Source organism: Mus musculus, chromosome 5 (genome assembly GCF_000001635.26).
Source record: "Mus musculus strain C57BL/6J chromosome 5, GRCm38.p6 C57BL/6J".
NCBI classification, from domain to species: Eukaryota; Metazoa; Chordata; class Mammalia; order Rodentia; family Muridae; genus Mus; species Mus musculus.
In genome coordinates, this window is record NC_000071.6 from 27,630,274 (window position 1) to 27,643,118 (window position 12,845).

General features: G+C 45.1%; 1 protein-coding gene across 4 annotated transcripts in view; it reads left to right on the forward strand.

Annotated features, from left to right (window-relative positions):
- Dpp6 (dipeptidylpeptidase 6) overlaps window positions 1-12,845 on the forward strand; it is a 910,144-nt gene that overhangs the window by 812,917 nt on the left and 84,382 nt on the right. For all 4 annotated transcript variants that reach the window (NM_010075.2, NM_001198886.1, NM_207282.3 and 1 more), the window contains exons 9-10: window positions 1,106-1,260; window positions 4,236-4,333. In NM_010075.2, coding sequence (NP_034205.1) covers window positions 1,106-1,260; window positions 4,236-4,333 — 253 coding nt within the window. The remainder of the gene's footprint in view (window positions 1-1,105; window positions 1,261-4,235; window positions 4,334-12,845) is intronic.

Here is a 12,845-nt window from a genome sequence, read left to right on the forward strand (position 1 = left end):
ACAATAAAGAAATCACAAAGAGAGACAGCCCTGGAGTTAGAAAACCTAGGAAAGAGATCAGGAGTCATAGATGCAAGCATCACCAACAAAATACAAGAGATGGAAGAGAGAATCTCAGGTGCAGACGATTCCATAGAAAACATTGACACAAAAGTAAAAGAAAATGCAAAAAGCAAAAAGCTCCTAACCCAAAACATCCAGGAAATCCAGAACACAATGAGAAGACCAAACCTAAGGATAATAGGTATAGAAGAGAGTGAAGATTCCCAACTTAAAGGGCCTGTAATTATCTGCAACAAAATTATAGAAGAAAACTTCTCTAATCTAAAGAAAGAGATTCCCATGAATATACAAGAAGCCTACAGAACTCCAAGTAGACTGAACCAGAAAAGAAATTCCTCTCACCACATAATAATCAAAACACCAAATGCATTAAACAAAGAAAGAATATTAAAAGCAGTAAAGGAAAAAGGTCAAGTAACATATAAAGGCAGACCTATCAGAATTACACCAGACTTCTCACCAGAGACTGTGAAAGCTAGAAGATCCTGGGCAGATGTCATACAGACCCTAAGAGAACACAAATGCCAGCCCAGGCTACTATACCCAGCAAAACTCTCAATTACCATAGACGGAGAAAACAAGATATTCCATGACAAAACCAGATTTACATAATATCTCTCCACAAATCCATCCCTAAAAAGGATAATAGATGGAAAACACCAAGACAAGAAGGGAAACTACACCCTATAAAAAGCAAGAAAGTAATATTTCAACGAACCCAAACAAAGAAAGCCACATAAACATAATTCCATCTCTAACAACAAAAATAACAGGAAGTAACAATCACTTTTCCTTATTATCTCTTAACATCAATGGACTCAACTCCCCAATAAAAAGACTTATACTAACAGACTAGATATGGAATCAGGACCCAGCATTTTGCTGCATACAGGAAATGCACCTCAGTGACAAAGACAGATTCATACTTGCAGCCCCTGCAGCCCTTGCAGCACCTGCAGCCCCTGCAGCACCTGCAGCACCCTGCAACCCATCTCCCCAGCATCAGCTTCTGCTCACCATTCTCTATTTTGTTTTCCCACAGAGGAGATTCTGAAGAGCCACATCGCTCATTGGTGGTCACCAGATGGTACAAGGCTCGCCTATGCCACCATCAACGACTCCCGGGTTCCACTTATGGAGCTGCCAACGTACACAGGCTCTGTCTACCCCACTGTGAAGCCCTACCACTATCCTAAGGTAGGCAAAGGGCAGGCTCAGTCAAACCCAAGTCACTCATGAGCTCTTTTGCCCACTGGTTCCAAGTATTGTCAGCCACCTTTGCCAGCAGCACTATAAATGCTTATTACTGCACACTAAAGTCCCATCTTTGTTTAAATGACAAAAATCCAGCACTTCTGGCTCCTTACAGAATGCAGCTTCAAGAGATTGGAAAGACCTCCCCTGTCCCGTGTCCCTGGACCTTGGCGAGGCTATGCTGTCCATAGTCACTGCTGGGTGTGGGAGCTGTGTCCCCTAATATCCATATGTTGAAACCACAAGATGGTGGGGCCCTTGAGAGGTGATCAGGCCATGAGTGAGGAGCCTTTAAGATTGAGGTTAGTGTTTTATGAAGAAGAACCCCAGAGGACTCTCCCTTCCATTCCAGCCATGTGAGGAGGCAGTGAACAGGCTTCATGTATGAGGCCCAGGCCCTCACCAGACAGAATCGTTAGTAACCCTGGTCTTGGACTCCAACTCCAAAGCTGTGAGGTTTACACCTCTGTTGTTTATAAGACAGCTGGTCATTGACATTTTGGTATCATGACCAAAGTAGATAGAGGCAGGCCTGAGCCAGTGGGACAGCAAGAAAAGGTGCAGTAGAGTGGGAGGGGCCTATAGATCTCATGTCTGTATCACATCCCAGCATCCAAGCACAAGGCAGGTCCTGATGCAGAAATTTCTGTGACCCCTTCACCTGGAAGGAGGCTGGCACCTAGGAACGTGGATGCAGCTCTTAAGGTACACACAGCTGGCTAGCCTACTTCCCAATGGCATCACCAGACTGCCTTAAGGCCAGCAGTCAAGCAGGCATGACGCTCTTACTGCTGGGCCCCTGTCAGTACCTTCCTGCTTCTGCCAGAGAACATTTGAGCTGAGGCCTCCTGTTTTGTCTAAAAGCTAGCAGTGCATGCTTCTGTGTTGTGAGAAGCTCTTGGGTCTGTAGAGGACCCATGATGAGAACAAAGGAGACAGACAGGCTCTACATGGTTCCCAAAACCATGGACCAGAGAAAGCAGTAAGTTTGGCTGTTCCAGCTGCCAAACAGAATATTGCAGACCTGGGCAATTCTGACCACAGTAGTTTCCTCCCAGCTCTGTGTCCTCACTACCACTGTACATCCTCGAGGAGGCTGGCTGGCTGGAACCGGGCTGTTGGTGATCCAGGTCCTGATGAGGCAAAGCTAATGTTGTCTCATGAGTCCCATTTTTAAAACAGGGTCTCAAATGTCCCATTTGCCCAGCTGCTCAGGAACTCTCTGTGTAGCTGAAGATGACCTTGAACTTTTGACCCTCTACCTCTCAATTGCTGGGATTACAGGAAGGCATCACGGTACCTAGTTTATACAGTGCCTAGCACACACAGAGACTTGGGTTAAATCTCCAGCACTTTATAAATTAGGTATCATCGGGCCCCAGCCACATGACCTCATCTAACATCACCACCCAAGAGCATACTCCCAAATGCTACCCACACAAGGCAAGAGCTCAAGCATAATGATTTGGGAAGTAGTCTTTGGAGAGTGTGGCCAGTGCCTGTCAGGCTCCCAGCGTGGAGGAACATGAGTCCCTGAGGCCACAGCCTTGTCTCTTTTCCTCTCCTGGGACAGTCTTGTATGGATTTGCCATTGACGGGGGTGTCTCTGCTTCCCCTACCAGTCTCCATTATAATATGAAGTCTGCTAGCTGGACTCAGTTAATTATAGTCTATGAGACTAAGTCCACATCTCCCTAGCCCCTCTTTATCCCCTAATAACACACACACACACACACACACACACACACACACACACACACTACCACCAGCAACAACAACAACCATACATATAAACACCAATCATACATACATGTACACACACATAAACATATATCCTGAACAAATGTCATTGACAACCCAAACTCTAATAGACTCCTTTATTTGGTAGTATGCTCTGGGACATGTGAGGAATTGGAAAGTGCCATTTTGCTCAGCTCTTGGGCTTCCATGTTTTAGCAGATACTCCACCAACTCTGACTGACAGTTCTGGCTACTGCTCTCTTCTTTCCCACTCACAGTCAGAGCCCTGTCCCTTACTGTGGGGCAGATTCCCTCTAACATAAATGTACAGAGGGAGTGAGGACATCAGGCTAGACCAGCCCCAACAAGGCCACGTCTTTCCCAGCCTCTTTCAGTTCAGAATTTGCTCTCCTTGTTCTCCAGACTGAAAGGATGCCTGAATTGGTCAGGTCTGTGGCCCCTTCTTTATGAAGACCCACCTGTGAGCTGTAACCTGGAGACCAGTGCTCCATACCTCCTGTGCATGCTCCACACTTCATGATGCTGTGCCTTTTCTGCCCTTCCCCACAGTTTCCTTCCCTGTCATGTGGCTGACCAAGTGCCCACTGACATTGGCAGACTCAGTGAACTGAATTGAATGGGAAGATGCCAAGACTTCTGGGAAGGGAGAGCTAGCCCAAAGATCTCCTTGCCTTTTAAAAATTCCATGGTTTAGACCTGGAGAGAGCTCAGTTGTTAAAATATTTGTCATGCAAGCATGAGGCCTAGAGTTTGAGCCCCATATAAAAACATCTGGGTGAGGTAGGATATAGCTGTAATCCTATCCCTGAGAAAGCTAAGACAAAATCCCTGAGACTTACTGATAAGCCAGCTTTGGTGAACTCCAGACCAGTGAGAGATGCTGTCACAAAAAAAAAAAAAAAAAAAAAAAGTGTGTGGGACCTAAGGACGCACAACACCCAGTGTTGTCCTCAAGCCTCCAATTGTGTGCAAACACACACATAATGTCACATGCACACATGTGCACACACACATACAGCCACACACGGAAACACAACAGATCTGTCCTTATCGATCTCCACAGTGCCCAAATAGGAGTCTTCCAGAAGAGATGTTGCTAAAGTCCAGGCCATTTCTCTCAGACTGCTCCCTCACAGCTCTGTCCCCTCACTTTGCAGGCTGGCAGTGAAAACCCCAGCATCTCGCTCCATGTCATCGGCTTGAATGGACCCACCCACGACCTGGAGATGATGCCACCTGATGACCCGCGCATGAGGTTGGTATCGTGTACTGTTGCATTGGGAACAAATTCAAGCCATCAATGCAGCATCTCCAGAATGGGCTTTCTTGAAGCAATGGCTAGATTCCAAGCACTTTGTTCTTTCAGCCTTCCTTGCTGATGTGTGGTTTATTTACCTGGGGGAAAAAAAGAGGGAAAACACCAGGCAGCATATACTTTAATTCTTTACCATATATCAAGGTGGAGAACCTGCCCCATGAGAGGAACGGTCCTCTGGAAAAGCATGTCTGGTCAGCCCCTGTCTCAGCTGGGACATTCACACAGCAGACAGATGATACCCATGAGTAGCCTGGTCCATGAAAACCCTGGAACCAGATTTCAGTAAGCGGCAACCCATTTTCAGGATTTTAGAAGACCTCTAACTGACCAGTTCCTTTAAGAAGAAGACTTCTAAGAAGGCCAGACTTCCCAGTGGGTGGCAGCCATGTGCTTCAGAGGGCACATGGAAAATCATGTGGGTCAATTGCTAGCGATATCAACTTTGTATAGACTGTCTAGTTGAATGAGAGCAGCCAAATGGGATCCCATCTACATGACATGATTTGAATATCAGCTTTGCCCTTAAAGTCAAGCTATGTGGGGACTGGTAGCATCTAGAGTCTAGTTCCATGGCCACTGTACCTCTCTGGTGAGAACAGTGACAGACAGTGAGTGTAGTATCCCAGGGCCCACACATCTAAGATGCTGCCTGTCTAAATGGGCCTGTGTGAGCCAAGAGCACCCTGTTTGGAGACCCAGCAGGTACCCAGGCCAAATTTTATCATCTAACTAGCCTGGGACTTCGTGTTTCAGTCACTTACAAAGCTCCACATTATTAGACGTTTCTGGCAGCTCCTGGGAGAACAAGTGCTTGGCCCAACTGCTCCAGCTCCTCCTGGGGAGTGTTCCCCACCACATGCTCACACTCTGTTCTCCTCTTCCTGACATTGTACCCTCTGTTCCCTACTGTGTAGTTTTCTTTTCTCGCAGTGAGTCTCTAAGACAGCAGTGCTCATTTGTCTGAGCAACATGGTGGAACCCAGTAGAATTGTGCAGGGGCCTTGGGTGCTTTGGGGTAGGGGATGAAAAGAATGATATTCAGAGAGGTCCATGGCACCTCATCCCCTGGAGAATTCCAGTGAGGGTCTTTTAACCCTTTCTTCAGTGGAACTTGATGTCATGGTGCCCATGGGAGAAAATGGAGGCAAACCAGGCTTGGAACCTGTGCTCTGTAAAACGATAACCTCTTCCTTTCTATTCCTACCCTGGACAGGTTTTACCCCTTGCCAGACAGGATTAGGTACCTTAAGCTTAGGTCTCCTAACCCTGAGCCCAGGCAGCTTCCTAGAGCAGAGCCCCTGTGGCTCATCACCAGGCAGACCCCTCCATGTGCACTGGCTGAGGAAGGCCAGTCATTTGCCTGATATTGTTAACTAAAATGAAACATCTCAGGTTATTGCTACCTATCTTTCCTGAAGATCCCTCTATTCCATCATTCCCCTCTCAGCCAATCCCTGCCAAGCCTCCTGGGGCCTGGTCTAGCCAATGTGCTGAATTAATACAGAAAGTCACCTGGAAAATTTCAGCCATCTGTTTGAGTTAATTGGGAGTCTCGTTTAGTCAATTTGGTGATGCTGCTTCCACAGGCTTGATTAACTTCAAGGACAATGAAAAATTAGCTATAGTCAGGACATGAAGTTTGAATTCCGGCTTTCAAGTCTTCTGCTTGCTCAAATTTCTTAAGCTAAATGCAGTAACAACAACACAAATCTGTGATACGCAGATGCCACTCACTATACCTACTGATTCTCTGTCACACTGCCAAGAGTGTATTTGTTTCTAAGGCTTATTTGTTTTTATTTTGCATCTACAAATATTTTGCCTACATTTAGACATGTGTGCAGCACATGTACTCAGTGCCTGCAGAGGCCAGAAAAGGGGTTCAAATCCCCTGGGACTGGAGTTACAGATGGTTGGGAGTCACCATGTGGGTTCTAGGAACCAAACTGAGGTCTTCCTCAAGATCAGCAAACACTCTCCACCTCTGAGCCATCTCTCTGGTCCCAGTAGACATTGCTCTAAGAAGCACATACAGATATCAGAGTGCAGTGTCAGTGTGAGCACAGTTGGCATTTGCCAGTCATTCAACCTGACTGTAAGAATTTAGTAATGAATGAGCATGAAACCTGCAGTGTAAAGAGTGAGACAGCAATCAGGCAAAGTGTCACAAACATGTAAACAGCCGTGGGCCTGAGATGAATCATGAAAGTGTGAGATAAAAGACACCATTTGCCCAGGTCATAGACTAAACCAGAACTCCACCTTGAAATTTTTGAGTCTTATAGGGCTTCTCTGTGCATCACAGAGTCCTGGTTCTGCCCTGGCCCCTCTCTACCCACCCCTAGCAATGGATGGAAGAGGCTTCCTGACATCAACAGAGCTCCAGACAAATAAGCCCTGACATGAAATGAGGTTCCCTGAAAACAGACTAGACTCAGTTCTGTGGTCTCGGACATTGCCAGCCTTTCTTGTTGGTTCTTCCTCTATAAAAAGGAGGAAAGTTCCCATTATAGAACCATGTAGTGTAGGCATAAGTTTCTTGCAACCTACTTTTAATAAGGTTTCAGCCTCTCCTCTAGCCCACCACCCAGCAGAGGTAGTGGAAGAGAAAAGATTTTAGGATATGGGGGAAGTGAACCTATTCAGCAATAGTTCTTTGGGGGCGAGCTCAATCATTTTTCTCAGCAGTTCAGTCCCATAGCAAACACCAAATACAACATAGCAACTTGCAGACCAGTCCTTTAGGCATGCAGACACCACACACAAATGAGCAGCTTCAGTCCAGTCCTCACAGCAGGCAGACACCATGCATGAACCAGCAGGTGTGGTTTAACCTTAAAGAAACTGAAAGCTCACCAACTAGCCTGAGGCAAGGCTATGGAAGGGGCACGCTGCCATAGGAACCTCACAAGCAGTTCTTGGGCAAGTGTCTCTCAATGACAGCATTACCACAAGTTGAGCTCAACAATACTATGTAAGGCGAACCAATACATACATGTTATTTAGCAACAAAACATATGTGTCATTAGAGTAGAATAGTGAGGCAGAGCAAAGCAAACCAATGCTCAATGCTCTTGCCCCAACTATCTGTAGAATCATATTTATCCTCCTTCATCACACATCTTTTCATGTGTCTGCTATTCAAAACATCCTTTCATTTATGTCTTCTTCAGGAAAATAGTCTTTTCTGTGTCTGCTATAACAAGACATCCTGTATGCTCCAGGGGGGAAAAACCATCATTAAACATCATTTGACATAATTGACTTTCCAAAAAATCTAGTAGTCTTCTGGGTACCTGTCAAACTCTAGGAGGTGGTGCAGGAACCACAGGTCTGACCATAGAGCCATCAGTCTCCTGGCTGGGAATATTTTCTGCAGGCCACAGCTCTCCCCTACTTACCAATGAAGTTCATGTTTATATTGCTAACTGGCTGCTTAGCATCACCACTGGGCATTGTCAATTAAGCGGTCAAACTATGAGTCTCGGGTGAGTCAAGGACTTGAGTTGAAGATTTGATTTAACTCTAGACTTAACAAAAGATGCAAGACTGTGTCCAGATGGGTCCAGATGACATTCAAGAAGCTGCATATCTAGAGATAAGTTGGCAGACATGTGGCATTGAACTTGCTTGGTTCCTGCTGCTCCAGCAGGCAGAGTCCAGAAGAGCCCTCTGTAGCAGCATGGTTAAAAGCTGCCCAGTCAGTCAAAAGCAGTCAATACAGGAAGGGATACTCACTATAATTCTGCAGGAACTCATTCACCTGTGCAGGAGAGCTGGATGAAGTCACCTAACATTTCCAACTGGCCTCAGAAACTGAGCAGTCTTTACCAAGCTGGAATGCTTGATCCCCTTCCTGCACTCAGGCCTCAAAGCTTCCCCATTCCAGCCTAGGCTACTCCACCTTCACCTTGAACATCTGGGTGATGTCCTTGACTGCAGCAAGAATGTGTTCCTTCCTACCCATCCTTTCCCTTGCCCACCAGCATCGTCCCCATAGTCTGTTATTCTCCTACCTTCCCCTGAGTCTCCAAACAGTAGCTACAGTGATATTTAAGCCACAGCGTGTCATAAGGCCCCTGCTTAGAGCCTCTGTGGTTCCCTCCTCACTGAGGGAAAGAACAGCTTCTATAACAGCTGAAGCACTCATCACTCAAACCTTCCACTTGACTGATCATTCCAGCATGTCCCCACATCCCTCACTATCACCCCTTATCCCAAGAAAGCGCTTTCTGAGAGCTTAGGGTTACTTGCTCTCCCCTTTAGAACCAGGAGAGACACTGGCTTTTCTTTATTGACTTGTTACAGTTTCTGACCCACCTGCAATGTGGAATGGATGAGGCAGGGATGCATGCACACACACACACACACACACACACACACACACACACACACACACCATTTATAAGTCTATACTACCATTCTGTAGCAGGAAATGGTGTGTTATTTCCATTCGGGATACATTTGCTGAATGAGTAAAGTAATTTAAATATTAGAACCAAAGTTACTATTTCTGTAGAATTTTGAGGACAGATTTCTCTCTTTTTTTGTTTGTTTGTTTGTTTTATTTTATTTTTTTAATATTTTTTATTAGGTATTTTCCTCATTTACATTTCCAATGCTATCCCAAAAGTCCCTTATACCCTCCCCCATACTCCCCTACCCACCCACCAACTCCCACCTTTGGCGTTCCCCTGTACTGGGGCATATAAAGTTTGCAAGTCCAATGGGCCTCTCCAGTGATGGCCGACTAGGCCATCTTTTGATACATATGCAGCTAGAGTCAAGAACTCCGGGGCACTGGTTAGTTCATAATGTTGTTCCACCTATAGGGTTGCAGATCCCTTTAGCTCCTTGGATACTTTCTCTAGCTCCTCCATTGGGGGGCCCTGTAATTCATCCAATAGCTGACTGTGAGCATCCACTTCTGTGTTTGCTAGGCCCTGGCATAGTCTCACAAGAGACAGCTATATCTGGGTCCTTTCAGCAAAATCTTGCTAGTGTATGCAATGGTGTCAGCGTTTGGAGGCTGATTATGGGATGGATCCCCGGATATGGCAGTCTCTACATGGTCCATCCTTTCGTCACAGCTCCAAACTTTTTCTCTGTAACTCCTTCCATGGGTGTTTTGTTCCCAATTCTAAGAAGGGGCAAAGTGTCCACACTTTGGTCTTCGTTCTTCTTGAGTTTCATGCATTTAGCAAATTGTATCTTATATCTTGGGTATCCTAAGTTTCTGGGCTAATATCCACTTATCAGTGAGTACATATTGTGTGAGTTCCTTTGTGATTGGGTTACCTCACTCAGGATGATGCCCTCCAGGTCCATCCATTTGCCTAGGAATTTCATAAATTCATTCTTTTTAATAGCTGAGTAGTACTCCATTGTGTAAATGCACCACATTTTCTGTATCCATTCCTCTGTTGAGGGGCATCTGGGTTCTTTCCAGCTTCTGGCTATTATAAATAAGGCTGCTATGAACATAGTGGAGCATGTGTCCTTCTTACCGGTTGGAACATCTTCTGGATATATGCCCAGGAGAGGTATTGTGGGATCCTCCAGTAGTACTATGTCCAATTTTCTGAGGAACCGCCAGACTGATTTCCAGAGTGGTTGTACAAGCTTGCAATCCCACCAACAATGGAGGAGTGTTCCTCTTTCTCCACATCCTTGCTAGCATCTGCTGTCACCTGAATTTTTGATCTTAGCCATTCTGACTGGTGTGAGCTGGAATCTCAGGGTTGTTTTGATTTGCATTTCCCTGATGATTAAGGATGTTGAACATTTTTTCAGGTGCTTCTCTGCCATTCGGTATTCCTCAGGTGAGAATTCTTTGTTCAGCTCTGAGCCCCATTTTTAATGGGGTTATTTGATTTTCTGGAGTCCACCTTCTTAAGTTCTTTATATATATTGGATATTAGTCCCCTATCTGATTTAGGATAGGTAAAGATCCTTACCCAATCTGTTGGTGGTCTTTTTGTCTTATTGACAGTGTCTTTTGCCTTGCAGAAGCTTTGCAACTTTATGAGGTCCCATTTGTCCATTCTTGATCTTACAGCACAAACCATTGCTGTTCTATTCAAGAATTTTTCCCCTGTACCCATATCTTCGAGGCTTTTACCTACTTTCTCCTCTATAAGTTTCAGTGTCTCTGGTTTTATGTGGAGTTCCTTAATCCACTTAGATTTGACCTTAGTACAAGGAGATAGGAATGGATCAATTCTCATTCTTCTACATGATAACCACCAGTTGTGCCAGCACCATTTGTTGAAAATGCTGTCTTTTTTCCACTGGATAGTTTTAGCTCCCTTGTCAAAGATCAAGTGACCATAGGTGTGTGGGTTCATCTCTGGGTCTTCACTTCTGTTCCATTGGTCTACTTGTCTGTCGCTATACCAGTACCATGCAGTTTTTATCACAATTGCTCTGTAGTATAGCTTTAGGTCAGGCATGGTGATTCCACCAGAGGTTCTTTTATCCTTGAGAAGAGTTTTTGCTAGAGGATAGATTTCTTCATTTGTCCTATCTGAAAATGGAGACTAACATTTAATCATTAAACATTGGCAACAGCCTCCATTCAGGAAAGTGAAATAAGGGGGCTGGAGAGGTGGCTCAGTGGTTAAGAGTGCTTGATGCTCTCCCAGAGGATGAGGAATTTGGTTCCAAGCATGTCTGTTGGGCAGCTTACAACTGCCTGTGACTCCAGTCCCAGTGGACTCTTGTCACCTTCTTCTGGTCTCCATAGGCAGCCCTACACATGTGGCATACATATACAGAGACACAAAAATAAAAAGTAAAAAAATAATACTTCAAATTTAGAAAGTGAAATGAGACCCTTGACTCATGTAGGGTATAAAGGGAACTTTTTCAAATGCATCAAGGAAGAGTTAGATGGGCTTGTGGATAAAGACACTTGCAGCCAAGCCTTGGCTGAAAACTTGGACCCAAGTTTTATTCACAACCAACTTGCAAACATTGTCTTCTGACCTCCACACATGCACACACACACACACACACATACAATTTTAAGAAATTTTAATGCCCTTGAAAATGTAGGAAGAAGTAGCCAAGAATCTTGGAAGTGCAGGCCTAAGTCAGCAGGCAGGCCTACAGTCAGCAGGAAGACCTACAGTCTGCAGGCAAGCCTACAGTCAGCAGGCACATAGGGCAACGAAAGACAACAAACACTGTATTGGTTTCCCTGACACATGTCTGTTCTTTGCCTCTCCCCAGTCTGACTTCCTTGTTGCTGTATTACACTGGCCCTGTAAATCCTTCCACATGGCTCCCAAGCCCCCAATTGTTCTATGTGCCATGAACTGTATTAGGCACTAGGGCAATGAAGAGCCTCCATGGGAATGCACATTCCCAAAGCTGTGGCAGCCTCCTGTTGTGGGCTGTGAAGAGATGGGGCAGGAGCCAAGTGAAGAGAGAAGATCCAGTGGAAGTGTTAGGAGCACCTCATAAATACATCAGGAGCCTGCCAACATCAGAGGCATTTTGGGAAATGTGTAAAGGAGAACGGAGAATGGCCCTGTGATGTAAATAATTCATACAAGAACTCCATACACATAAAAATAAATAAATGAATATGGTTTAAATTATAATTTTTAAACATAGGTATACATTTGGATCTGAATGTAGATAGAAATAAGGCTACTTACAGAGACAAGGATGTACTGTAGTTACAAGTGTAAATATAGATGCCTATTCTCTCCCTGTTTTTCCCCATAGCCATGTAGAGATTGTGAATGCCCATGAGTGTGTATGTAGCAACCAGCCAACTTACTGTACACCCAGACTGTACAGAGGGAGTAGTGAGAAATCTGTTTCCTGGGTCTCTGAGACTGTCAAGTCTTCTCTACCACCAACTCCTCTTCTATGTGCAGCACCCATGGCACAGCCTATGACAACACACATGTGAAACTCAGCCCTTCTCCTTTCTGGTTTAAACACAGTGCCACACTGTAGTGGGTCCTGGCTACTCAGGTTGGGAAGCTCTTCTGGGTGATGGAAGTGACAGTCATTCCAGGCAGTGGAGTGAGAAACTTTTGTCCCATAGATTCACTGCAAAGGATGGCAGATTCACTACCAATGACTACATTAGACTCCTTCAGTAGTTAAAATGCCTAGCTCATAAGAGTTGGAAATTGGATTCTCAGAAGTCTGATTAGATTCATTTCCAGGGGTAGAAACAGGGAAGATCTGATGTTCAGTGCTGTAACTCAGGTGGCAGGGGCTCCTGGAGCATTCTGAGGATGTTGTCAGTAGACAGTAGTAAATGATAGGCTCTTTGGCAAGCCTGAAAATAGAGTAGCCATCAGCACAAAGCAACATTGACATCTGAGTATGTCAGCAGCGTTCTGACCAAGTTTCTCCAGACCATGTCATAAGGCTGGTGAGTCTGTTGATGGTAAATGCAAAGGGCTCAAGTGACAGCTAGTCTTCT